Source organism: Ovis aries, chromosome 1, assembly GCF_016772045.2.
Source record: "Ovis aries strain OAR_USU_Benz2616 breed Rambouillet chromosome 1, ARS-UI_Ramb_v3.0, whole genome shotgun sequence".
NCBI classification, from domain to species: Eukaryota; Metazoa; Chordata; class Mammalia; order Artiodactyla; family Bovidae; genus Ovis; species Ovis aries.
This window is the reverse complement of record NC_056054.1, coordinates 7,686,080-7,712,928: the sequence shown is the minus strand read 5'-3', so window position 1 is coordinate 7,712,928 and position 26,849 is coordinate 7,686,080. Positions and strand designations below refer to the sequence as shown.

At 47.2% G+C, this 26,849-nt stretch overlaps 1 protein-coding gene and 2 non-coding genes across 9 annotated transcripts in view; all 3 read left to right on the top strand.

Moving 5' to 3' along the window:
- The window catches only part of ATG16L1 (autophagy related 16 like 1), a 44,174-nt gene extending 17,477 nt beyond the window's left edge, over window positions 1-26,697 (top strand). For 5 of the 7 annotated variants that reach the window (XM_015091647.4, XM_060399227.1, XM_060399224.1 and 2 more), the window contains 12 exons: window positions 338-394; window positions 622-669; window positions 1,299-1,401; window positions 3,989-4,094; window positions 11,758-11,828; window positions 12,463-12,534; window positions 20,852-20,972; window positions 21,242-21,347; window positions 23,238-23,387; window positions 23,486-23,533; window positions 24,316-24,417; window positions 25,148-26,697. In XM_015091647.4, coding sequence (XP_014947133.3) covers window positions 338-394; window positions 622-669; window positions 1,299-1,401; window positions 3,989-4,094; window positions 11,758-11,828; window positions 12,463-12,534; window positions 20,852-20,972; window positions 21,242-21,347; window positions 23,238-23,387; window positions 23,486-23,533; window positions 24,316-24,417; window positions 25,148-25,241 — 1,078 coding nt within the window. In that variant the 3' untranslated portion in view covers window positions 25,242-26,697. The remainder of the gene's footprint in view (window positions 1-337; window positions 395-621; window positions 670-1,298; window positions 1,402-3,988; window positions 4,095-11,757; window positions 11,829-12,462; window positions 12,535-20,851; window positions 20,973-21,241; window positions 21,348-23,237; window positions 23,388-23,485; window positions 23,534-24,315; window positions 24,418-25,147) is intronic. The other 2 variants (XM_027967478.3, XM_027967482.3) reach the window with 2 other exon arrangements.
- On the top strand, window positions 2,331-2,608 carry LOC114111327 (small Cajal body-specific RNA 6). Its single transcript, XR_003587408.2, has one exon. It is a non-coding gene; the product is annotated as a small Cajal body-specific RNA 6 (non-coding RNA).
- Window positions 19,040-19,287, top strand: LOC114111333 (small Cajal body-specific RNA 6). The gene has a single exon (XR_003587411.1). It is a non-coding gene; the product is annotated as a small Cajal body-specific RNA 6 (non-coding RNA).
- Window positions 26,698-26,849: the final 152 nt, after the last annotated feature.

Below are 26,849 nucleotides of genomic sequence, written 5' to 3'. Positions count from 1 at the left end.
TTTTAACTTGCCAAAGCAGGACCAAAAGGATGGGGTTTGTCCTTAACCATACTAGAAGTTGTTAGGTCAGTTAGTTTATTGTCCAAAGCATCATTTCTAGGGAAGTTAATTTAAGGCTAGGGAATCTTACTCCTTTTGAGATTTCAAGGCTGGGTGTTCCCTTTTATCTTCCCTCTGTTTTCTGGTGGTTCAGTCCCTAGAGGGTTTTCTCTGCTGGAGTTTGGGCACTTGGTGGGAAACATACTCCCAGGAACTTACTTTTTTTGTAGACTGTTTTTGATTGATTGTTTGGGTAGAACGTTTCTAAGGTTTAAACCTATCCTCCCCTCCTCTTTAGTAAGCGACTCTCGCAGCCTGCTGGAGGCCTTCTGGATTCTATCACTAATATCTTTGGGTAGGTTAGAAAACCTTCACCTTTCCTTGTGTGTATATATATGTGTGTATAAATATACCTAAGTACATGTACAAGATTTGTTAGTGTTTTTTAAACGTGCACCAGAATCTCAGTGCAGAGTATATGCAGATGCCTTAATTTCAGCTTTTCATTTAGCTTCTTCCTTTTTCCCCCAACTTCCTCTCTCTCAATCCCGCTGCGTGCTGACCTCTGGCCTTACCCTTTAGTCTGTCCGAGTCTCCCCTTTTGGGACATCACTCTTCTGATGCTGCCAGGTGAAAACATTATCCTCTCCTAGCCCAGCATGCAAGTGTGGGTCGCTGATAACCACATTCATCACTGCTTCACTGCCCCAGCCATCACGCCTCCGTGTGCCAGTAACTGGGACGCTTTGCATGCGCCTAGGCACGCCGTCGGCCCTCTGAGCGGGGCAGATAGGTTGAGCTCTTTGTACCGTTAACTCACGCTCTGGCCGCTCTTCCTTTTGGCATGTGTTCAGCTCCACCCTGACCACAAGTGTACCCCGAGGATGATGGTAACCAGGCATAGGATCATCTTGAGATAGTTTTGTGAAAATACCCACGTGCCCCTCAGAGCTCGTGGTCCCTTTAAGCGGAGGATGTGTCTAGCGGTTTACTTGACGGGGGCAGCAGTTGTTCAGGCTTGCTTTTCAGTGTTGTGTTTTGGAGTACGTGAGTTAGCGAGAAGGAGAGTGAAGGTAAGTGCTGTCTTTCCAGTTGTCACTGCGTCAGGGGGCTTCCGATTCGGGGGGCTCATTCTTTGGTTTGGAGGGTCTTGAAGGGAAAAGAAGCTACTGATAAAAGGCGTCTTTGAGTCCCTGCTGAGAGGTGGGCGGACAGTGAGCCCACACGGTCCTAATACTGTCCTTTATGTTACTTCTTAGGAGGCGCTCTGTCTCTTCCTTTCCAGTTCCCCAGGATAACGTGGATCCTCATCCCGGTACTGGTAGAGAAGTGCGAGTGCCGACGACTGCAGTGTCTGTCTTTGTAAGTGTGGTTTATTATCCCCAAGCCTCACCAAGCTTCTCACAGAAACAGAGCCTGACCATTGAAGGATCCTTTTTCCTGCTGCAGCTGAGCTTTCTATTCTTGTTTTATTTACATGGAGCTTTTACACCTGTTGGTTCTCTGATAGAAAGGATTGATAATATTTTGATAAAGCAAGATTGCTTTGTTAAAATAAGCAAAATACATTAATTTTCCTCATCTTCCGAGAACAGAATTGATGTCCAGCTACCCTCTGTGATATATAGGACTGGCTGAGAGAAAGGATGGGATGGATGAGACACGGGAACACTAACTTGAGACAGTGAAACTTGAGAGAATAACTCTTCTCATTTGTTGTCATCGGTTGGCTCTAGCGTAGAGTTTTTAGTCAGCGATCTGTTCTGAAGGTTGGTTGGGCAGCTCTTGGCTTCATTAATTATGCCCACGTCCGTATGACTTCTAACCATCGGGAGCACCTGGTTGGAAGCAGGAGACAGGCCTGGGCGCAGCTGCTGTGATGCCACAGCCGACACTGGTGTCTGAAGCTGGGTCCTAGAACTAAAGGCTGATCCAGGTCCCTGCTGGTGTGGCTGAGCAGGCGTGAGACTCGCCCAGGGAAACAGTCCCTGGCTCCGGGCCAGCAGAGGGAGTCGGGGATCGGGGGGAGCAGAGCCCAGTTAGTCGGGCTGATGCTTGGATCGTGCAGGGAGAGCCAGCCTTTGGGGAGAGAAAGACGTGCTGGTAAAGTGGGGTGGAGTCTACATGGCAGGAGCTTTCAGCTTCAGGCATAATGGGGAGCTGGCTGGCTGAGTGGCCACCTTGGTCACTGTGAAGAGAGACCTGCTGTGGGGGAGGAGGTGGAGCGGGCACTATCACAGCCCCCTCCCGCTCTGCTCCTGTGATTCTCTTACCGGGCCGGGCCCCTCGGAGGTCAGTGATGATTGGTAAAAGGTCTGATTGCACGTAAGGTCACAGTCCCTGCCCTGCCCTCAGCTCCCAGCAGCCCATTTGCTTCCCTCCCGTCACATTTAAGTCATGTGTACGGGGTAATGGAGCAGCTGACAACATGGGATTCTGTCAGTGTGTGTTTCTGAAGAGTCAGCAGTGCACAGCAGACCAGTATCCAACAAAACCAGCTGCACAGGAGCGTGATGAGCGGCAGCCATGGGTGTGACGGTGCATGATCTCAAGTTTTCAATCTGAGACCTCCAAGGTGAAAGGGAGCACTGGAAAGAGAACGGAGTCGTATGGAGGTGGGAGTTGGAGCGCCTGTCAGGTGGCTTTTCAGCACTGGGACTGGAGAGGATGGCGAGAACGCAAAGCAATCATAAGTGCTGTTTATATTCCAGTCAGCTTTACGAGTCACATTCTCAGCAGTTGAGGCACCTTTTTCAGTGCCAAGCAAAGGCGAAGATGAGATTTTGTGTTCCTAAAGTGACCTTTTTAGGCGAGTGATTGACCTGTTTAGTGATTTAATATTTATAATCCATGTGTTGCAGCCTTCCCCTCCCCCTGCCTTATTATGAAAATTTTCAAATATAAGCAGAAATAGAGATTAAAAACTGCTGTTGGGCAGCTTCAGTTAGTCACATTAGCCAATCTTATGACCACACACATACACATTTGCTGGAGTAATTAAAAGCAGATCTCATAGTGTTTTTACTCATGAATATTTTGAAATCCATAGTCTTTTCAGAGAGGAGATGATAGTGGCGTCCACTATTCTCTCACCCCATTCTAGGCTGGGGAGCTTCCTGTCTGGTTTCCCTTCTCAGCTTGAACACAGATGCCATCTTTTCAGACGTGTCCAGTGTGGATGCCAGTCTCAAGACATTTCTCCTGTGAAGAATTAAGTTCTCCCAAAATAGCACCTGTTACTTTTATTGAAGGCCTAGTCATGATTGGATGTAGTCTGAGCTTACAGGACCTGCAGAAGTCTTTATCTTATAGACGAGCAGTCTAAGGCTCCAGGAAGTTAAGAAGCTTGGCAGAGGTGTCGCTGCTGCTGACAGTGCACATCGGTGCCGTATAGTCTGCAGCGTGAGCTCCGGAGCCCCTCTGACTCTGGCTTGTCAGAGGGCAGGGCCGGCACCTGCTCTTGTTAGGACTCTGCGTGGTAGGGTGCACTTTCACTGGGACAACCGAAATGAAAGGCCTTTTTAAAAGGAAAAGGATTTTTTCCACTAATTTGATACATAGTTTCATACGTGTTATTAATGCAGTCTGGACCAGAAGAGAGGCAGTTAATCACAGACTGACTTTAAAGCTGTGACAATCATAGTATAGATTGACATTACTTTATTCTTAGAAGAAATAAAATTAACTCAAAGACAAACTTTAGGCAGTTAGTCTCTACAGGTTTTGAATGCTTTTTAAGAAGATTGCACAGTATTTAAATAAATGGAAAAAGAACTGTAAGAGTTTAATGATAATAGAATCTTTGGAGACTCTGGGCTAGGAACCCAAGATTATGACTTTAATGACCAGTGTTTAACGTGTGGTTAAGCGTCCAGAGTGTTCATCTCTATTAGCCCCGTTCTTGGGAGTGACAGTTAACCCAGGTTGAAACTGGGCGTTTGTCTTGCAGGACGCGCATGACGGGGAGGTCAACGCTGTGCAGTTCAGCCCAGGTTCCCGGCTCCTGGCCACAGGAGGCATGGATCGGAGGGTGAAGCTCTGGGAAGTGTTAGGAGGTAAGGTCTCGCCAGAGTGAGGAACAGAAAGAAGCGTGTTGGGGATGTCTGGTTGGCAGTCTGAACTGTTCATCTTCTTGAAACATGCAGTATTTTGTGTCAGGAATCATCTGACCAAAGCATTGTTGCTCTCAGTTACCCTTTACAGCTGACACAGCCGTGTCTGTTTTCGCTCTGGGTTTCCAAGTAGGGACCAGAGAATGCTCTAAGTTCCAGATACTTTAGCGTTTGTGTTTTCTCAAGTGTATACCAATGAGAGCATCTTCTAAGATAGGGCAGGTTTTAGATTTGAAACAAAAAAGTCTTAGACATAGACTAGTAAAATTGCACATAAAAATAAATAATAAAATGACACATCAAGCTGTGTATTTAATGCCAATGGCCATCGCCTAGGAAAAAAATGACATTGTATCTAAGCTTGAGACTAAAGAGACGAGTATGGGACTTCCCTGGTTGTCCAGTGGTTAAAGATCTGGCCAGTGCAGGTGACATAGGTTCGATCCTTGGTCCAGGAAGATCCCATAGGCCGAGGAGCAACTAAGCCTGTGCGCTGCAGCTGCTGAAGCCTGCTCACGCTCGAGCCCGTGCTCAACAACTAGAGAAAGTCTGAGCACTGCAGCGAAGACCCAGCACAACCATTAATTAGTTTAAAAGGAGGGTGTATCATCTTGCTGCTGCTGTTGTTCAGTGGCTAAGTCACGTCCGACTCTGCGACCCCGTGGATTGCAGCACACCGGGCTCCTCTGTCCTTACTGTCTTCCAGATTTTGCTCAAGTTCACGTCTGCTGGAGTTGGTGATGCCATCCAACCATCTCAGCTTCTGCTGCCCTTTCTCCTTTTGCCCCCGTCAGTGGTGCTGGTTTAGTCGCTAAGTTGTGTCCAGCTCTTGCGACCCTGTGGACTGTAGTCTGCCAGGCTCCTCTGTCGATGGGATTCTCCAGGCATGAAAACTGCAGTGGGTTGCCATTTCTTTCTCCAGCCTTCATCAGGGACATTTGCAAATGAGCAGGCTCTTTGCATCAAGTGGCCAAAGTATTGAAGCTTCAGCATCAGTCCTCTCAATGAATATTCAGGGTTAATTTCCTTTAGGATGGACTGGTTTGGTCTCCTCGCTGTCCCAGGGACTCTCAGGAGTCTTTTCCAGCACCATAATTCAAAAGCATCAATTCTTCAGTGTTAGCCTTCTTTCTGATCCAGCTCTCACATCCATATATGACTACTAGAAGAACCATAGTTTAGAGCAGACAGACCTTTGTCAGCAAAGTGATGTCTCTGCTTTTTAATGTACTGTCTAGGTTTGTCATAGTTTTCCTTCCAAGGAGCAAGTGTCTTTTAATTTCATGACTGCAGTCGCCATCCACAGTGATTTTGGAACCCAAGAAAATAAAATCTGTCACTGTTTCCACTTTTCCCCTCTTCTGTTTGCCATGAAGTGATGGGACTGGATGCCATGATCTTAGTTTTCTGAATGTTGATTTTTAAGCCATCCTCTTTCACCCTCATCAAGAGGCTCTTGTTCCTCTTCACCTTCTGCCATTAGAGTGGTATCATCTGCATATCTGCGGTTGTTTATATTTCTCCTGGCAATCTTGATTTCAGCTTGTGATTCATCCAGCCCAGCATTTTGCATGATGTACTTACTCTGCATAGAAATTAAATAAGCAAAGTAACAATATACAGCCTTGTATTACTCCTTTCCCAGTTTTGAACCAGTCAGTTGTTCCATGTCTGGTTCTAACTATTGCTTCTTGGCCTGCATAAAGATTTCTCAGGAGGCATGTAAGTATTCCCGTCTCTTTAAAGGTCTTTAGTGGTCTGGTATTCCCCTCTCTTTAGAATTTTCCACAGTTTTTTGTGATCCACACAAGACTTTCACGTAGTCGATGAAGCAGAAGTAGATGTTTTTCTGGAATTCCTTTGCCTTCTCTAGGGTCCAGTAAATTGTCAATTTGATGTCTGGTTCCTCTGCCTTTTCTAAATCCAGCTTGTACATCTGGAAGTTCTCGGTTCACATACTGCTAAAACTTAGTGTGAAGGATTTTGAGCATTACCTTGCTAACGTGTGAGATGAGTGCAAATGTCTGGTAGTTTGAACATTCTTTGGCATTGTCCTTCTTTGGGACTGGAATGAAAACTGACCTTTTCCAATCCTGTGGCCACTGCTGAGTTTCCCACATTTCCTGACACATTGAGTGCAGCACTTTAGTAGCATCATCTTTTAGGATTTGAAATAGCCCAGCTGAAATTCCATCACCTCCACTAGCTTTGTTTGTAGTAATGCTTCCTAAGGCCCACTTGACTTCACACTCCAGGGCTGTCTGGCTCTAGGTGAGTGACCACACCATCATGGGTTTGGTCATTAGGACCTTCTTTGTATTCTTGCCACCTCTTCTTAATCTCTTCTGCTTCTCTTAGGTTGTTACTGTTTCTGTCCTTTATCGTGCCCATCCTCATACAAAACGTTCTCTTTGTGTCTCCAGTTTTCTTGAAGAGATCTCTATCTTTCTCATTCTGTGGTTTTCCTTTATTTCTTTGCAGTGTTTACTTAAGAAGGCCTCATGTCTCCTTGCTATTCTCTGGAACTTTACATTCATTTGGATATATCTTTCCTTTTCTCCCTTGCCTTTTGCTTCTCTTTTCTCAGCTATTTGTAAGGCCTCCTCAGACAATCACTGTGCCTTCTTGCATTTCTTTTTGGGATGGTTTTGGTCATTGCCTCCTGTAGAGTGTTGCAAACCTCTGTCCATAGTTCTTCAGGCACTCTGTCTACCAGATCTAATCCCTTGAATCTGTTCATCACCTCCACTGTAAATTCATAAGGAATTTGATTTAGGTCATATCTGAACGACCTAGTGGTTTTCCCTACTTTCTTCAATTTAAGCCTGAGTTTTGCAATGAGGAGTTCATGATCTGAGCCACAGTCAGGTCGCAGTCTTGTTTTTGCTGACTGTATAGAGATTGTCTATCTTTGGCTGCAGAGTAATCAGTCTGATTTCGGTATTGACCATCTGGTGATGTCCGCGTGTAGTCTTCTCTTATGTTGTTGGAAAGAGGGTGTTTGCTATGATCAGTGCATTCCCTTGGCAAAACCCTGTTAGCCTTTGTCCTGCTTCATTTTATACTCCAAGGTCATCTTGCCTGTTACTGCAGGTATCCTCTTGACTTCCTTCTTTTGCATCCTAGTCCCCTATGATGAAAAGAACATCTCTTTTTGGTGTTAATTCTAGAAGGTCTTGGAGGTCTTTGTAGAACTGTTCAACTTCAGGTTCTTTGGCATACGGTTGGGAGATAGACTTGGATTACTGTGATACTGAATGGTTTGCCTTGGAAATGAACTTGAGTTCATTCTGTCGTTTTTGAGATTGTACCCAAGTACTGCATTTCAGACTCTTGTTGACTATTGGGCTATTGCATTTCTTCTAACATATTCTTGTCCACAGTAGTAGATATAATGGTCATCTGAATTAAATTCACCCATTCCCATCCATTTTAGTTCACTGATTCATAAAAATGTTGATGTTCACTCTTGATGTTCATCTCCTGCTTGACGACTTCCAATTCACCTTGGTTCATTGACCTGACATTCTAGGTTCCTATGCAATGATGTTGTTTAGAACATCGGACTTTACTTTCACCACCAGACCCATCCAGAACTGAGCGTCATTTCCACTTTGGTCCAGCCACGTCATTCTTTCTGGAGCTATTGGTAATTGCCCTCTACTCTTCTGCAGTAGCATATTGGACACCTTCCTACCTGGGAGACTCATTCTTCTAAGATCAAGACTGAGTCTCTTTGATTACATTTTATTTTAGGAATGACCTCAGAGTACTCAAAATGGGATGGCATTGAAACAGGAGAGGGGAGTTAGTGAACCCTCTCCCAGATGTCTGAACTGAGGCATAGCCCACTCTCCACATTTTGATACTCAGTTCAGTATACATGTACTTTTAACAAGACATGGTCAGAGAACAGGCTGTAGGGCTCTGTAGGGAGCACGTTGCCAGGCTTCCTGAGTTGGGGCCCTGTGTGCTCCTTGTCCAGCAGAGGCAGCACTGTCCCACCGTGTCTGCTTCATTTCCGCTGAGCTGCGCCACAGCCCTGTGCTGTAAGGCAGCCAGGCATCACCCCTGTTTGAGAGATGGAAACTCAAAGACGCTTCTTGATCTGTGTGGCTGATTTACATGGACAGAGTGGTGATCTAGGACCTGAGCTTGGGTGAATTGCTGAAACTTTACAGTAAATGATAAGGATAGAGATTTGGTGATTTTAAAAAAGTATCTACACAGATTCTCTATTTCGATTATACCTTGCAAATAAATACAAATAGCTCTAGAAATACTTTTGTTTTACTCCTTGGTCAGTAAAAATACCTATAAGAAAATTAGAGATACCAGCCACTAGTAGAAAGAAGTATTACCTCTTTGCTGTCGAAGAGGAAGTGAACACTAATCAGAATTAATACTGACATAATTTGTGCCGGAGCATAGATTGTGTTAGTAAAATGAAAAGTTTCTACTAAATCTACAGAAATAACAGAGTATCTGGCAGCATTTTTTTTTTTTTAATAGTTTTCAGTAACAAATGTCAGTCATGTTCTAACTAATTATAAGACCTTTCCTCCACAGATGGCTTACTTGGTGTATAATTTTCTCCCTCTTGGCTAATATTTACTGAATCTTGGAAGAGACCAAGTCCAAAACGCCTTTCATGAAATAAGACGATCTTTGGTCTTTTGAGTTCCATCCCTTGTGTAGACTAGCACTTAGTGATCATTTCTGAGGTTTTGGCACTTTGTCACCTGCCAGACAGAGCAATGTTTTAGGCATGAGCCACGGAGATGTTTTTTAGAATTTGCAGTAATATTTTTGTCTGTAAAGTTCTAATCTAAATAAAGTCTTTAATTAGTGGGTGTTGACCTTTTTTAGACTCGTGAAAATCTAATGAAAGCTAGGATCCAGGAAAAGGCATTAAATGTGCTATATTTTGCAAATTAATTCAGGGATTTACTCACCAGCTTAATAGTGCTGGCTCTAAATGTATTTGACAGCTCCAAATCCACATTTATATCATTTTTATCAACATTCAGAAGTCCTGAAAGAAAAGGCTGTCCATTGAAACATATACTATTCTGTGCTCCTGTCTTACAAATTTGATTTGAATGGTTCTCTATTTCCCTAACTTCTCTATCTAGGTTATCCTTCAGTTCAGTTCAGTTCAGTCGCTCAGTCGTGTCCAACTCTTTGCCACGCCATGAATTGCAGCACGCCAGGCCTCCCTGTCCATCACCAACTCCCGGAGTTCACTCAGACTCACATCCATCGAGTCGGTGATGCCATCCAGCCATCTCATCCTCGGTCGTCCCCTTCTCCTCCTGCCCCCAATCCCTCCCAGCATCAGAGTCTTTTCCAATGAGTCAGCTCTTCGCATAAGGTGGCCAAAGTATTCGAGTTTTAGCTTTAGCATCATTCCTTCCAAAGAAATCCCAGAGACGATCGCCTTCAGAATGGATTGGTTGGATCTCCTTGCAGTCCAAGGGACTCTCAAAAGTCTTCTCCAACACCATAGTTCAGAAGCATCAATTCTTTGGTGCTCAGCCTTCTTCACAGTCCAACTCTCACATCCATACATGACCACAGGACAAGCCATAGCCTTGACTAGACGGACCTTAGTCGGCAAAGTAATGTCTCTGCTTTTGAATATGCTATCTAGGTTGGTCATAACTTTTCTTCCAAGGAATAAGTGTCTTTTAATTTCATGGCTGCAGTCACCATCTGCAGTGATTTTGGAGCCCAAAAAATAAAGTCTGACACTGTTTCCACTGTTTCCCCATCTGTTTCCCATGAAGTGATGGGATCCGATTCCGTGATCTTCGTTTTCTGAATGTTGAGCTTTAAGCCAACTTTTTCACTCTCCTCTTTCACTTTCATCAAGAGGCTTTTTAGTTCCTCTTCCCTTTCTGCCATAAGGGTGGTGTCATCTGCATATCTGAGGTTATTGATCTTTCTCCTGGCAATCTTGATTCCAGCTTGTGTTTCTTCCAGTCCAGCGTTTCTCATGATATACTCTGCATATAAGTTAAATAAGCAGGGTGACAATATACAGCCTTGACGTACTCCTTTTCCTATTTGGAACCAGTCTGTTGTTCCATGTCCAGTTCTAACTGTTGCTTGCTGACCTGCATACAGATTTCTCAAGAGGCAGGTCAGGTGGTCTGGTATTCCCATCTCTTTCAGGATTTTCCAGTTTATTGTGATCCACACAGTCAAAGGCTTTGGCATAGTCAATAAAGCAGAAATAGATGTTTTTCTGGAACTCTCTTGCTTTTTCCATGATCCAGTGGATGTTGGCAATTTGATCTCTGGTTCCTCTGCCTTTTCTAAAACCAGCTTGAACATCAGGGAGTTCACGGTTCATGTATTGCTGAAGCCTGGCTTGAAGAATTTTGAGCATTACTTTACTAGCATGTGAGATGAGTGCAATTGTGTGGTAATTTGAGCATTCTTTGGCATTGCCTTTCTTTGGGATTGGAATGAAAACTGACCTTTTCCAGTCCCGTGGCCACTAAGTTTTCCAAATCCTGACATATTGAGTGCAGCACTTTCACAGCATCATCTTTCAGGATTTGAAATGGCTCAACTGAAATTCCATCACCTCCACTAGCTTTGTTCGTAGTGATGCTTTCTAAGGCCCACTTGACTTCACATTCCAGGATGTCTGGCTCTAGATGCGTGATCACACCATCGTGATTATCTGGGTCATGAAGATTTTTTTGTACAGTTCTTCTGTACAGTCCCACTGGAGAAGGGAATGGCAAACCACTTCAGTATTCTTGCCTTGAGAACCCCATGAACAGTATAAAAAGGCGAAATGATAGGATACTGAAAGAGGAACTCCCCAGGTCAGTAGGTGCCCAACACGCTACTAGAGATCAGTGGAGAAATAACTCCAGAAAGAATGAAGGGATGGAGCCAAAGCAAAAACAATACCCAGGTTATCCTTGAGATACCCTTTAAAGAAGGAATTTAAATTTATCCTTTTATCTGTAAAGTTACCCTCAGGGTGGCCAGAGTCTGAGAGCACAGTCCAGGGATGAATGGCTGGTCCTGGGGGTGAGGTGGGCTTCAGGAGAGCACTGGCAGGCAATTGGTTCACCAGAACCTTAGCTTCACATAGGTAGAGTGGACAGATAAATTCCAGAAACTCCAAACTAGCTTTACTGGAAATCTAATGACTAGCCAGTTTATATAACTACAAGTAAAACTATTTTTCGTACTTGGGTTCTCAAATTTTAATGGTCGGTTTCCATGAAAGTGATAGTTAAGTTGACAGAGATGTGTTTATGTAAATTAAATAGCTAAATAAACTCTAGGTCAGTTGACATGTTTTTAAATCCCTGCACTTTCGTAAAGGGAATTGATGACACTAAATTTCTTAAAAAGAGCTGTGTAAGAGCCAACCGGAAAATGCTGGGCTCCGCACCCTCTTGTGGGTCTGTTGCTTTGGGAACTGGTCAGCTGAACATTCCGGTCTCATTATGCTGTTTGTCCTGCTACTTGATTCTGTAAAGATGCGGGGAAGTTGTTTTTGACCATGTGATTAGCTTCCGTTGTGTTTCAAGTGCCTCGTTTTAATTGGTATGTTGGCATCTTTGTTTTTATGCAGACAAATGTGAATTCAAGGGCTCCCTGTCTGGCAGTAATGCAGGAATTACAAGCATTGAATTTGATAGTGCTGTAAGTACCTAATGTCCATGGAAATGGGTGAGTTTAGAGGTGTTTTGAAACCATTTTTGACATCTGGTTCTTGAAATTTAAAAATAACCCACCTGATTTCTCTGCTGTTTTTATCTTGATGTTAGAGAACGATGCCAATAGGTTAAAAATTCAGTGCTGATCATGAGTAGGTTGAAGATGGGTAGAGGAGACAGGTCTTGGTAACCCGGTTAGTCAGCATCTCTCCAGACTCAGTAAGGCTCTGGTTTGGGCTGAGTCGGTGCAGGTGGAAAGGAGAGGGTCTACAGCTAGGGGACAGCTGGGAGGTGAGCCTGGGAAGTCTGTGCCTCTGGGCTCGTGGACTTGGGCGGGTGTAGAGAATTAGTACCGAAGTGGGGTGGAAGTGAGCACAGGGGGATGAGTTCCATTTTGAGCTGGAGGTGTAATATCTACCGCCTTCAGGCGAGGTTGAGCAGGCTCAGGAAAGAGGTCTGAAGTTAATGGGGACTGATTAGTTAACAGAATTCTGATTATAACAGTATTCAGATCAGGTATATAGTTTTAGTCATCTAAACATTCTTGAGTTTGATATGAGGAAATTTATATCATATGAACTGAAGTTCCCTGTTTTTCCTTCTTCCCTTCTTTCCTGTAGGGATCTTACCTCTTAGCAGCTTCTAATGATTTTGCAAGCCGCATCTGGACCGTGGATGACTACCGGTTACGGGTAAGACCCAGTTAAGAAAGCAAGTACAGCCTCCAGACTTCCGGTGGGTGGGTATCGGTCACAAATGTAGGAAATGGCAGGGTGACGCGTTAGGAGAATTGTGTGTTGTCCTGACCATCAGACTCGATTCCCCTGCCCTTTCCTCGTTAGGGAAATTGATGTTTCCACTTCACGTTCTTTGTCCAGTATTCAGCTCTGAAATATTTGTGATAGCAAACCATCACATTTCCATGAAAGACTTTGGATACTCCTGTTCATAAGAGCTCAGGGTTTTAGGTAGGTGTCAGTGTTAGCTTAACTTCAGCTGTTTTAGCACCAAAGTGTAAGCTGTGTTTCTTAAGGACCCCAAGACTTAATTGCCTCACAAAGTAGAGCTGGAAAGTAGGCTATGGAGAAGTTTTTGAGGGTGCAGTTATGGTAGAGATAAAACATCTCACACGAAGCCAGGAGACAGATGTACAGGAAAGCAAGAACGGTGGGTTCAGATGTTGGAGAAATCTGCAGTCTGAACCTGCACTCACCAAGAAGTCTCTTGGATTCTAAGACAAAGACAGAAATTTAATGGTTATATCACTTTTGTTCTAGTTAGAAGGCATAGATTAATTTAAAGACACGTTTTTCTCCTTAAGCTTGAAGCAACCTTCGCATGAGCTTATTAAATAAAGGCTACTGAAAGATGAGGTGGAGGATTTACTTGACACTAATAGGCATTTTACCCCCTGAAAGAAACTTGGCACAAACCTGTGCGTCAGCTCACAGGAAAAGCAGCGCGTGTGATGTGAAGATGCACTTTCTAGAGCGAATCTAGAGGGAGGTGGGGCGCTGTGGTAGAGCGGTCTGTGGAGTCGTTTCCAGTGGCCTGAGGCAGGTGCAGGGCCGGAGCCGGAAGAATGGCTAGAGGTGCACTGCTCGCTCACCCCCAGTCTTTCCACTTCCTTCAAGGAACTGTGTGGAAGACAGCCATACAGTGTTAGGTGCTAGCTAGGAAGATCCCCTGGAGGAGGGCATGGCAACCCATTCCAGTATTCCTGCCTGGAGAATCCCCGTGGGCAGAGGAGCTTGGTGGACTACAGTCCACGGGGTCGCAAAGAGTCAAACATGACTGAGCAGCTAAAGCATGGCATAGCACAGGTGCTAGCTCACACATACAGGGTTGTAATTCCTGATTCTTAGTTGAGAGACAATCCACGTGCAAAGCATGAGATGTGAGGATGACAAAGATGGCTGTCTGATGGCAGCTGAAGGGCCTGTCCCTGTTCTTCCTGGAGGAACAGGGTTGGGAACTGCCAGACGCCTGTGGGCAGGGCTGGGCGCCTCTGAGGTCCCAGTGCACATCTGTTCAAAGTCTCAGACGTGTTTCCAGTTGAGGCCCGGCGGTCCCGCATCCTCAGCCGGGAAAGCTGGTCTAGCCTGTTCTGGCAGTGTCACGGTCCGTCCTGGGGCATGCCTTCTCCAGGTAACCATCAGTTACTTGGTGGAAACGTATGGTGGGGCTGGTTACTTCCGCAGGCACTAATTTGCCTGAAGGAGAGGGCATTTGCCTGGGCACCTTCTGTGTGTCAGACTCAGTAGTCAAGTGTGCTAGTGCATTGTTGTTCCGTCGTCCAGTCGTGTCCGACTCTTTGCACCCCCATGGGCTGCAGCACGCCAGGCCTCCCTGTCCCTCATCACCTCCCAGAGTTTGCCCAAGTTCATGTTCATTTGATCGGTGATGCTGTCTAACTATCTCATCCTCTGATGCCCTCTTCTCCTTCTGCCCTCAAGTCTTTCCCAGCATCAGGGACTTTTCCAGTGAGTCATCTGTTTGCATCAGATGACCAAAATACTGGAGCTTCAGCTCCAGCATCAGTCCTTCCAGTGAATATTCAGGGTTGATCTCCCTTAAGATTGACTGGTTTGATCTCCTTGCTGTCCAAGGGACTCTCAGGAGTCTCCTCCAGCACCACAGTTTGAAGGCATCAATTCTCTGGTGTTCTGCCTTCTTTACAGTCCAGCTCTCAGAACCGTGCGTGACCACTGGGAAGACGATAGCCTTGACTGTACGGACCTTTGTCGATAGAGTAGTGTCTCTGCTTTTCAGCACACTGTCTAGGTTTGTCATCGCTTTCCTGCCAGGAGGCAGGCTTCTGATTTCATGGCTGCAGTCACAGTCCTCAGTGATTCTGGAGCCTGAGAAGAGGAAATCTGTCACTACCTTTTCCCCTTCTGTTTGTCATGCAGTAATGGGACTGGATGCGATGATCTTAATTTTTTTTAATATTTAGTCTTAAACCAGCTCCTTCATCCTGATCAAGAGGCTCTTTAGTTCCTCTTTGCTTTCTGCCATTAGAGTGCTATCATATACATATCTGAGGTTGATGTTTTTCCCGCCTGTGTTGATTCTGGCTTGTAACTCACCCAGCCCTGCATTTCTCGTGATGTGCTCAGCGTATAGGTTAAACAAACAGGGTGACAGCAAACAGCCCTGTCCCTACTCCTTTCTCGATCTTGAACCAGTCAGTTGTTTCATACAGGGTTCTAACAGCTGCTTCTTGACTCACGTACGGGTTTCTCGAGAGACAGATGGTCTGGTATTCCCATCGCTCTGAGAGCTTTCTATAGTTTGTCATGATCTTCACAGTCAGAGGCTTTAGCGTAGTCAATGAAACAGATAGATGTTTTTCTGAAATTTCCTTGCTTTCTGTATAGTCCAGCGAATGTTGACAATTCGATCTCTAGTGCCTGTTCCTTTTCTGTACCCAGCTTGGACGTCTGGCTGAAGCCTAGCATGCAAAATTTTACTTACTAGCATGACCTTACTAGCGTGGGAGGTGAGTGCAGTTGTCCAGTGGTTAGCACATTCTTTGGTACTACCCTTCTTGGGAGCTGGGCTGAGGACTGACCTTCTCTAGTCCCGTGGCCGCTGCTGGGTCTTTGAGATTGGCTGACATAATGAGTGCAAAACCTGCTGGCATCATCCTTTAGGGATTTGGATAATTCTGCTGGAATTTCATTGCACCCACTAGCTGTATTATGTTATGTACGTTACTGCTTTTAATTCTCAGAAATCCAGGGGAGGTAGGTAGATGGGAAAAGCGAGGCTCAGCTAAGCCCACAGAATTGCCTGGGGTCACGCAGTGAACAGATGGAAAGATGAGACTTGGGAATGAGGCCTGTGCTATTTCCTGTGTTCCATTGGCCTGAATCATTTTCAACTGAGATACAGCAAAACTTGTCTGAAGAGTACAAAGGGAGATAGAGTCTTCTTGCAGTTTAGGCCCTTAGATGAGTGAAGCAAAGAGTTGTGTGCAGGATGGTATTTGTAGCTGGTAGAAGAGTTCTGAACAGGTAGGTGTCAGTTTTTGGGTCTGAAATTAGGAGGAGAGCTGGAGGTAGAGTGAGCTGGTTCGCAGAGGTGGGCAAGTCTTGCTAGAGGAGCTGCTGGAGCCTCGAGCTGGGGGCTAGTGCCAGGGCTTGTAGCAGCCTGTGTTGGACCAGTGCTCACAGCCGTGCCTGCTCACTTGGTAAATGTGTGGCGGCGGTCAGGAGGCCTTTTTAGCAGGTTCCCATGCCCACAGAAACCACATGAAACCCTTACCAGGGCCCAGGAAGTGAGTAGGCTCCCTGTCCAGGAGGCTCTGGCTTCTTTAGTTTGCAGAGGATGTTAGCGGGCTTGAATGGGCATCCGTGTTCTGAAACACGAGATCCAAGCCCTGGTCAGTGTCTGCTCGCCTCATATGCTGAGGGGTGGTGTTGGGTGAGACCAGAAGTCCGGGGTGGCTGGGCGAGTGCTCCCTTTAAATCCCTTCAGGAAAGGTGGCCTAGAAACAGCCTGGCACTGAAGGAGTCCCTTGCAGAGAACACCTTTCAAGGTGGGGTGTTTGCAACTGCCAAAAAAATCTTAAAGTGAAGTCGCTCAGTCGTGTCTGACTCTGCGACCCCATGGCCTGTAGCCCACCAGGCTCTTCCGTCCACGGGGATTCTCCTGGCAAGAATACTGGAGAGGGTTGCCATTTCCTACTCCAGGGGATCTTCCCAACCCAGGGATCGAACCTGGGTCTCCTGCATCGCAGGCAAACGCTTTACCATCTGAGCCCCCAGAAAAGCCAGGAGAAAAAAAAAAACTCAAAGATGAGTGTGAAACTGAGGAACCGGGTTGAAGAAACTGCCCTGCCGACTTCTCTAACGTTGATGTGGATAAAGGGCCTCAGTGTGGACTGACTCTCAGATGATGGTTTTTATTTCAGAAACCTCCTCATCAAGGTCTGCATTTCTCTGAGGTCACCTGTCTTGGTTGCCGCTGATGGTTACTGCCTGCGTGGTGGGCAGCCCTGTAGCACGGGGTAGAGAGCGCTCCGCTGAAGTCAGGCTGCTCTGACTTCAGAGCCCATGTTGGCTCTGAAAGAGGAAGATAAAACCTTGAAGTAGTGTTAGAAGTTAAATGTTAACTTTTTTTTGGCTGTTCTGGGTCTTCATTGCTTTGCTTGCGCTTTCTCCAGTTGCAGCGAGCAAAGACAACTCTTCCTTGTGTGTGGGCTTCTCCTTGTGATGGATTCTCTTGGTGCGGAGCACAGGCTCTAGGGCGTGTGGGCTCAATAGTTGGGGAGCACAGCCTTAGTTGCTCTGCATCATGTGGGATCTTCCCGGACCAAGGCTCGAACCCACGTCCCCTGCATTGGCAGGTGAAAAGTATCAAAAATACTGAATGGGTAAAAGAATTGGAAATAAATCTGATCCACTTAAATTAACTTAATCACTTCAGTTCAGTTCCATCGCTCAGTTGTGTCTGACTCTTTGTGACCCCATGGACTTCAGCACACCAGGCCTCCCTGTCCATCACCAACTCCTGGAGTATACTCAGACTCATGTCCATTGAGTCGGTGATCCCATCCAACCATCTCATTCTCTGTTGTCCCCTTCTCCTCCCGCCCTCAATCTTTCCCAGCATCAAGGTCTTTGCAAATGAGTCAGCTCTTCGCATCAGGTGGCCAAAGTATTGGAGTTTCAGCTTCAACATCAGTCCTTCTGGTGAATATTCAGGACTGATTTCCTTTAGGATGGATTGGTTGGTTTTCCTTGCAGGAGCTCCATTCCATACTATTGAGAGCATGGAGATGGAACTAGCTAGCTTCATTGAGGTTTTGTCCCACTGGACAAGAACAAGATAAGCAGGAATCCAGAGTTTTTAGAAGTAACACGTGAAGAGCTAGGAAATAAGTCACAAGGAAGCCTTATATTCATAGATGTTCATTGCAGTATTGAAACATTTAAAGGGATCTAGGTGTCTGCTGGCCAGGGAAGTTTCAATTAGATTATAATCTCATTACTTGAAGACGGTTTACCTATTATAGACTGTTTGCCTATATTAATTACATTACAAAAACTCTAGAGGGTCAACTGTGCCATGTGCATGGGTCATCCTTCTAAGCAGCATGAGGAAGAGATTCGTCTTTTTTAGACTTAGAGACCCAGAGCATTCTGGCCAAACAGTGGGACCCCCAAACCGTCTATTTTCAGCTGTCACATGGGAAATTGCTTGTGCCGTGAAGTTAAAAGTGCATTCCCAGGCTACGCAGTTTTGAATGCCGTGGGTTACAAAACTAAAACAACATTGTAAAGCAGTTACACTCCAATGGAGGGAAAAAAATGTACAGAAACAAACAAAAATGTAGTGGATAAATATGTAGGGATATTTCCGTACTGACATGCAGTTAGGGTCAGCCCAATGAGTGCACTGGCATTGCTCACTTAACGAGCAGTGTCTTTTCCTCCCTGTGTGTGTGAAAAGCGATTTTAAATTTTTGGTGAAATAGTTTTTTACTAACAGCTTACATAGCATGAGAAGTACCTGCACGAGTTTTTGGTCTTTCCCCAGGGTTTGTGCAGATTAGATGATTGCTACTGGGCATTGCTCAGTAGAACAGGTTAAATATACTGTATTTAACATAAGCTTTGTTGCTAGAGCTTTCTTGATCTTTTCAGAAGGATCAGTAGGGAGTTGTCACACAGCCTCAGCATGGCTGCCACCTGGCTGGCCGCGATTGTAGGATGCTGTTCCAGCTTCAGAAAGGTTTAAACGTGAGAGGAAGGAGTCTTGGAGTCCGGGCAGACTTCCCTTTCTAAAAGGGGAAGTACGTGCAGCCCTGAGCTTTCTGTTCCTGTGATGGTGTAGAGTTGTTCTACTGGGCAGAGAGGGAAGGTTGGTATCTACAATGTTAACTCTCAACTTTGAGATCTGAGCTCAGGGATTTGGAGTGAAACCTAGGAAGGTAGTAGTTATAGTAAGTATATTAGGGTCTTTCAGAAGCTGCTTTTTGGGGTGGTGAGGATGGTATTCCCTGGCGAACCAGTGGTTACTGTGCCACACTTTCACTGCCAAGGGCCCAGGTTCAGTTCCTGGTTGGGGAGCTAAAATCCATCATCAAAAAAAAAAAAGCCCCTTTTAAAAAAAATTATAAGAAACACTGGTGAATACTTGAATGCCTTCTGAGCCTCTGAGATTTCCACATGTAAATATGTTGATCCATGTTGAGAAATAGGACAGGGGCTGACCCCCCAAATCCTTTCCCTGCCGCCCCCAGCCGGCTCTCCCCTCGGGCTCCAGTAGTGCGGTCATGGGTACAGGGCGGCGACCCTCAGTTACGACCCCGCGCTGCGTTCCTTGGCCACCCTGGGGAGACGCCGTGGCTGGCACCCCACAGCTGGTCACATAAAGATGGGATTGTTGGGAAAGCTGGACTCTGTGGCTGCGGTCTGATGTTTCAAGCTGAAACCTCTGAAAAACCCCTGGAAGTCTTAATTGTTTATCTAAAGAGTCCTGATGTTTCCTTTTATAAGTTATGCCTCCAGTGATCCTGCCTGGTCTGACTTTAAATAGGAAACTGACTTTTTATAATTCAGAGTTCCAGAAAATGGCAAGAATAGTACAGACAGGTATCTGTAATAGTGCTTATTTCAAGGAGGTGCTCATCCCCTCCCCCCTTTTTTAAGTTGTGTAATTAGCCTCGATAGAGGATACAGATTCAGGAAGTTTCTACGTGTGTTTTTTTTAACTCTTGGAAGACAAACGTTATTTTTCTGTAACACACAAGGTTAAAGAGGCAGCATAAATCTAATATTATTAAATAGATACCATTTGTATATGTATTGTTCTTTTCCATTTCATTGGCTAATAAGACTAAATGCAGAGATCCTATTTTTATTTGCATTCTGTATGCTGTCTTTAGTAGAGCCTTTACTGAGTACTTCATCATACTTTTTTGATGCATCCTTTTTTTTTTTTTCAAATTGACCTACCACACTATTAATCCCAGATGCACAAAATAGTGGTTCATTATTCCTGTACGTTGCCAGATTATCATCACCATACATCCAGCTATCATCTGTCAGCGAAGACATTGCAGTGTTATTAACTGTACTCCCCGGCTGCAAACCCCATCCCTGTGAACCCTTTTGTAACTGGGAGTTTGTACTTCTTAATCTCTCTCATCTTTTTTCTCATACCCCCAACCCCCCCCCCCCCACAACCATCAGTATGTTCTCTATATCTGAGTCTGTTTCTGTTTTGTGTGGTGTTAAATCCCACATATAAGTAAAATTGTATGGTATCCATCTCTGTCTGACTCATTTCCCTTAGCATAATACCATCTAGGTTCCTCCATGTTGTCACAGATGGCAAAATTTCATTCTTTTTTTATGACTTGATACTCCATTGTATATATTTTCCATGTCTTTATTCATTTGTCTGCCATCGGGCACTTAACTTGCTTCCATATCTTAACTGTTGTGATTAATGCTGCAGTGAAAATAGGGGTGCATATATCTTTTCAAATTAGTGGTTCTGTTTTCTTTGGGAAAAGTACTCAGAAATAGAATTGGTGGATCATACGGGGTTTCAATTATTTAATTTTTAGAGGGCTTGTTCTTACAGTTTTCTTAGTGGCTACACCAGCTTACATTTCTCACGTATCTGTTGGCCATCTGTGTGTGTTTTTTTGAAAAAATGTCTGTTTGGGTCCTCTGTCTGCTCTTCCCTTATTCTGAGGATGTGGCCATGTGAAGTTCAAGTGGTGTTGGATTTTTCATTTTTCTATTACCTTTTTTTTTTTTTTTTAACTTTTATTTATGATGGGAGATTTATCCTCCTCTTCTTGATACCTCACCCGTGGAAGGTACCCAGAGACAGGCTTTCTGGGTGTTCCCCTGAGCCGCTCATCCTTTTGCCTCAGTTCTCCTGACTGAACCTCAGGGTGTCTGGAGGCCCTGGCTCCCGGGCAGGTGGCCCCTGACTCCCAGCGTTGCACCCAGCGCCTCACCCTGGCTGTGTTCTGTCTCCTAGCACACGCTCACGGGACACAGTGGCAAAGTGCTGTCTGCCAAGTTCCTGCTGGACAACGCGCGTATCGTTTCTGGAAGTCACGACCGGACCCTCAAACTCTGGGATCTACGCAGCAAAGTCTGTGAGGAAATTCAGTCTCTGTCTGTGAACAATTCGATACTAACCGCGGAGCTGTTTGTTTCTGCGTTAAAGCCTGCATCTAGTGTGATACACTTTGAATTTCAAGCCTGGTCTCATGTCGGGTGGTGGTGATGTAGGGACTGTTTTTCGAGTTTCGGAGCTTCGTTTACATAAACGGTTCCGATGGCTTAAGTAAGGGTGAGGGGCAGTGGTGCGCGGCGCGCCCCGGAAGGGCCTCTGCGTGACTGCTCGTGTTCGGCTTCCTTTCAGGCATAAAGACGGTATTTGCGGGATCCAGCTGCAATGACATCGTCTGCACAGAGCAGTGTGTGATGAGTGGGCATTTTGACAAGAAAATTCGTTTCTGGGACATCCGGTAAAACACCCGTGAGCCTGGAGGGAAGGCAGATGAGGGGGCAGTGGAATTGTGCTGGTGTCCCGTGCGTGGGCTGCGCTTCTGCCCTGGAAATGGCAGAGACGGCTCCAGTCGGCGTCATCTTCCGTATTGGATAGTTTCTGCCCTGGAGTAGAATGCCACAGTCGTCACCTCTGAGCGTGCCCTATGCCCTCACTAGTCGCTTTACTAGCTGCTAGGTCAACAGCTGAACAGCTAGGTTGTCAGGTAGATTCAAGTGTAACTGGGGAGACCGACATACAAGTCTGCAGGGTGTGCTGAAGCGGGGCTGGGCACCAGTGTCCAAGGACGTTAAAGACTGTCTCTCAAGACGAGTCTAGAGAAGAGCCCCGGAGGGCAGCTGGCAGGGCGAGTCAGCCGAGGGCAGACGAGACTGACAGGGTAGGTGGGGTCGGATTGCCGCAGGCTTCGGACGCTGTTGATGAATGACTTGATCTTATAAGCTGCCGGGTGTTTAGCCAGAGATTCCTTCACGAGAGTCTGGTAGATTACACTGGCAGTTTTAGAGGGTGTCACCGGAGCCTTGAGGAGCTGAACTCAGGGCAGTAGAGGGCGATGTGGAGCCGGAGCCAGTTCCTGGGAGAGTTTGGACAGAGCTCATTGCAAGCTGGATGTGGAGGGTGAGGAAGGGGAGAAAGAAGTAAAGCAAGATGGAGAATAAATGACACCTTTAGGGAGAGGATGCAGTGAACATATTCAGAAAAGGGCATTAATTGGCAGCTTCTGATAGAGTATTTGGGAAAACAGAATTTTTTGAGACGTTGGATGGGAGAGAAATTGAGACATCCTCACAGGAGCACTTTGAGGACATGACAGCTGATTTATTAGAGCTGGTGTGTGAAACGACAGGAGGGCAGCACCCAGGGAGCTGTCCTGAGGGCTGAGTGGCTGGAAATGGACAGAAAGCTGAGGTCTCGGAGGTGGGCCAGGTGTGAGGAGTGAAAGTGGAGGCGTCTAGTCAGGCTGAGACTGGGTTGGTTAGAAGTGGGTAACTGGTGGTTAGCTTCAGGTGTACTGGTTGGCTGACACTTGAACTGAAGTATGAAATTATAGAGCTAAACTGGATATTAGAAGGCTCCTGTTCCATCCCCTAATTTAACAGATGAAGACCCCAAGTCCCAGGAGATGGAGCGACCACAATAAAGTAAACTCTCTTACTTCGTTATGGTTTGGGATAGGAAATCTTGTCATTGAAAGTTTACAACAGAATGACCACAGAAGGGTTTGTAGCTCCTTTGGCTGTATCACCAGCAGGGCCCAGTCCAGGATTGCTGTTCACAGACCTGGCCTGGACCACGGCCCAGAGGAGAACTGGGAGAAGAAAAGGCAGAAGAAGAGGTGGCCAGGTGTCCAGGCTCCGTGTCTAGAGTTTGCCAGGATGGGTTGGAAGGCCTGGGAGCTGAACTTTGTGCGGCAGGATTCCCGGGAGAGTCCACACTTGTCCATAGAAGGCAGCCCAGACCCGCTAAAGCAGATTTACATCTCTTTGGATAAGCTGAAATGATAAAATTGAAGTAAAACAAATTAAACAGTAGCCCTGCTTAGTTCATACTGATCAGAAGCTCTGATTGGCAATTACTATATTTCAGAAATGAGCAAGGAAATTAATTCTTACCAGCTTCAGAGTTCTGATACTCACAACTACTTAATAGAATCTGTTGATGGCAAAATAATTGAAGCCGAGGCTGCGGTGGTTTGTGTGGGGTTGGGAGTGCTTCTGCTGTCCTTGGAGAGTGGTGTGTTCTCGTTGAGTTGCCTGCTCTTCCCGCTCCATGGCATGCCACCCTGCTTGGAATGGGGAAGTTCTGACCTTTCTGTTACATTTTCGCGGATTTTCCATCTTTTTTGTAGATCAGAGAGTATTGTCCGAGAGATGGAGCTCTTGGGAAAGATCACTGCCCTGGACTTAAACCCAGAAAGAACTGAACTCCTCAGCTGCTCTCGAGATGACCTGCTGAAAATTATAGACCTACGAATAAATGCTGTCAGACAGACATTCAGGTAACTGAAGACACTCTGGTTGGGTCTCCAGAGGCCTGCCTGCACTTACGCCCTGAGTGGCGTGGACTCCAGGGTAACGGTGCCATTGTCTGTTTCAGCGCACCAGGCTTCAAGTGCGGCTCCGACTGGACGAGAGCTGTGTTCAGGTTAGTGGGGAGGCGTGCCTCCTGCCCCAGCCTGCCCACCCCAGCCCGGCTCATCTCAGGTTAGAGCAGGGGCCTCCTCCCACTGGGAAATGAGCTGAATCTGTACAGCGTCTCCATGCGAGCAAGTGTCCGGAGCAAACCTGCAAGTTCAGTCCTGGACGTCGCTGTCACTCCCTCTGTCTGAAGTGTCCCTTCGGTGACTGAGAATGTGTGCCACCCCGGAAGGTGTGGTGATGGACTGGCTTGTTCTCTGTCTGCTCATTACAGTAGAGCTCTGAGAGCTTTTTGGGAAGGGTGGGGAGTCTCCTGGAGCACAGCGGAATGGGCTCCCTCCCTTTCCTGTTCTCCTGTCTGAGCGTGGCCGTTCTCACACACTGCCAGGCTCAGGGCTAGCACTGTGGGGAAGTTCCTCCACAGTCCGCACATCGTTGCTTTTCTGTTTTCGCTGAACCGTGTGACCAGGCAGTCCCCCAGCTCAGGGAAACCCTTCACCACTTGGGGTTGCCCTTGACCTCCTTGTGTGCTCGACATGACGGGGGACTTGTGCCCCGCAGAAGTGCTGCAGTGGCACCATTTCTCAGTAGCTGGTGAGGCCAGATAACGGTCTAGCAGCTTGCAGCCAAAACGGCTGTGAATAGCATCTCGGGGTTCCTGGGTACTCAGGAGTGGTCATGAGTTTGACTTGTAAGCGAAGAGCAAACCTTGATTTCCTGGGGAGAGGTCCTTGTGAGGATGCTGACTTGAGAGTGGGTGACGGACGCCGTTTCTCTTGTGTCCTCCAGCCCTGACGGCAGTTATGTAGCAGCGGGCGCGGCCGAGGGCTCGCTGTACATCTGGAACGTGCTGTCCGGGAAAGTGGAGAAGATCCTCTCAAAGCATCACAGGTGAGACAGCAGCCCTTCTGAGGCACTGAGCAGGCCTGTGGCTCCATCCCAGGGGCCGGTGCTCTCCCGGGCATGGGCCCAGGTCGACCCCACGAGGCCCATGTCCGCTCAGGTGCTCTGCTGCGGGTGAGGTCAGTGGAGAGAAGCTGGGGCCGTTCTCACTGGACCGCAGACCGCTGGGTCCTGCTCATTCACGTTCCAGGACAAGTTAGGGCGGCCGCTGGAGAAAGGCTTGCGTTCTGCCTCTTTGATCGTGTGCACACCCCCGCTTCCTCCCGCCCCTTCACTGCTCTCCTCCCCCTCTGCGGCCCTGTCTCCCTTCTAGTCCCTTTCCTCAGGAAACTGACTGCTTGTGACCACTGGTGTTCACATACTTTCCCCCAGGCCCCTTCTCTTTCAGCTTCGGCCTGTCCCCACAGGCTCAGCTGCTGCTGAGAAGACAGGCTGCTCACTGCCCGCCCTGAGGTGCTCCTCTTAATTCTCTCAGAGCTACTCCCTGAGGGCAAACGTGATAAGGCCTGGCTCCCTTTCTTCCTAAACTGCCTCCTGGAATCACGGCGGGCTTCTTTTGCTCTGTGAGCGCCTGCCTGTGCGTGGGGGGGGCCACACTGGCGTTAAACCGGGTGCTGGGACAGGCCTGACTGACTCCCTGCTGGTGAGAGAGCCTTGGAGGGAGCCTGGCGCTCAGCTCACTGAGGTCTCACCCGTGTCCCCACCTCTCCCTTTGAAGCTCGTCTATCAACGCGGTGGCCTGGTCCCCCGCCGGCTCCCACGTGGTCACTGTGGACAAAGGAAGTAAGGCCGTGCTGTGGTCGGAGTATTGACAGCCCCTCGTCGGGAGAGAGCGGTCTGGAGCTGGAGGAGCAGGCGGGCCCCACAGCTCTGTCCTGGCAGGTGGCGTGTTGGGTGTGGCTTTGACCTCCCGAGAAAAGCTCCAGCCGGGGCCCCGGGGCCTGCCTGCGAGCAGGGTTCCTGAGGGTCGTGGCTAAGGCCCCTCCCAGCCTGAAAGAGTTAACACTGAGAACACTGACGCTGCGGTCCCTCAGCCAGGGGCTCAGGGTCCTGCCCTGATTCGAGGGGGGAACGACACTACTGGCGCCCGTCTCGCATACCTCAGTGTGGGGGCGCGCGGGCGCCCGCGCTCTCCTGGGCCTCAGTGCCAAAGGCGCCCCCACGCCGGGGCGTTGGTCCTCCCCCGTGCTTTCTCCCGTCCTCCAGGGTCGGTCCTGGCCTGATGCATGTCCTGTCCCCCTGGGTCGTTTTCCCAGGGAACCTGCTTTAATCATCGGATCAACAGAAACCCGAACAGGAACCCCCCGCCCCTCCTCAGCCCGTGGGGCTGCCCTGGTCTCTGAGGAGGCGGGGGCCTGCGGCCCTCCCTGCTGCTCTGTGTCTGTATTCGAGGCTCCTACTCTGGCCTCATCTGATCACTGTTGGGATTTCCCTAGCTCTCCCGAAGTGTTCTTGGAAAGCAACTCTTCTCCAAAACTGCCTCTCCCCACCCCTGCTGCCAACAGTTCTACATATCTGTTTCTTGACTAAGAAATAAATCTGTTTCATTAAAAAAAAAAAAAAGTTGGGGGCGGGGGTAGCAGAGGAAGCGCAAAACACTCTTTCCAGAAGAGCGGGTGTGCTGTCAGTCAGCAGAGACTGATTTCCCGAATCACCTGGAACGTCCCAGCCGCCGGCCCGCCACCGTCTTCCCGCCACGCTGGGGTGAGGGTGGCCGGTGGGTGGGATCGGAGGCCTCGGGTGTGTTATCCCCGAGCCAGCAGTTCCGGGTCGTGCCCCTTTGCCAGGCCTACGTGCAATACCCCATCGGTGCTTTAGTGCAGGAAGCCCATTCCAGGAAGCATGGAAATGCCATCTTTAGATTTCAGGACGTGTGACAAGGCCAGGGAAAAACTGGCCTGTGCAGGTTTTTTAAAAAAAAAAAAAAAAAATGTATCTTTACCATCTTAGTTGTTTGTAAAATTTTAGTTTCTTGAGCGGCTGAAACACCATTATTTTTTATCACTTACTCATTGCACTTTATTTTTCTTTCCTTCCATACTTGTTCTCCAGACAGTTGTTGGGGGTGAGTGCTAGGGCAGGGCAAGTGGGGTGATTCACGCGCCCCATTTTCCCCTGCCCTCGCCTCCCTCATTTGCTGTCCAGAGGACTTGTGTTGAGAGGAGTTGAAGTTCACAGGCCAGGGCACATCTTTTATTTATTTAATTATGTTGCCCAACAGAACTTGATTGTAAATAAAAGAAGAAATCTGTTATATACTTTTCAAAACTCCATGCCTCTTGGTGGTTATTTTATTTTTCTTCATCCTAAGGGCAAAAAGCTGTTTCTTTCATTTATTTTCCTGGTACTCATTCGTTTGTAAATAACGGTTCATACTTTCCCCGTGCCTTTCCTCGTGGTTCATTGTTACTGCTGCCTGT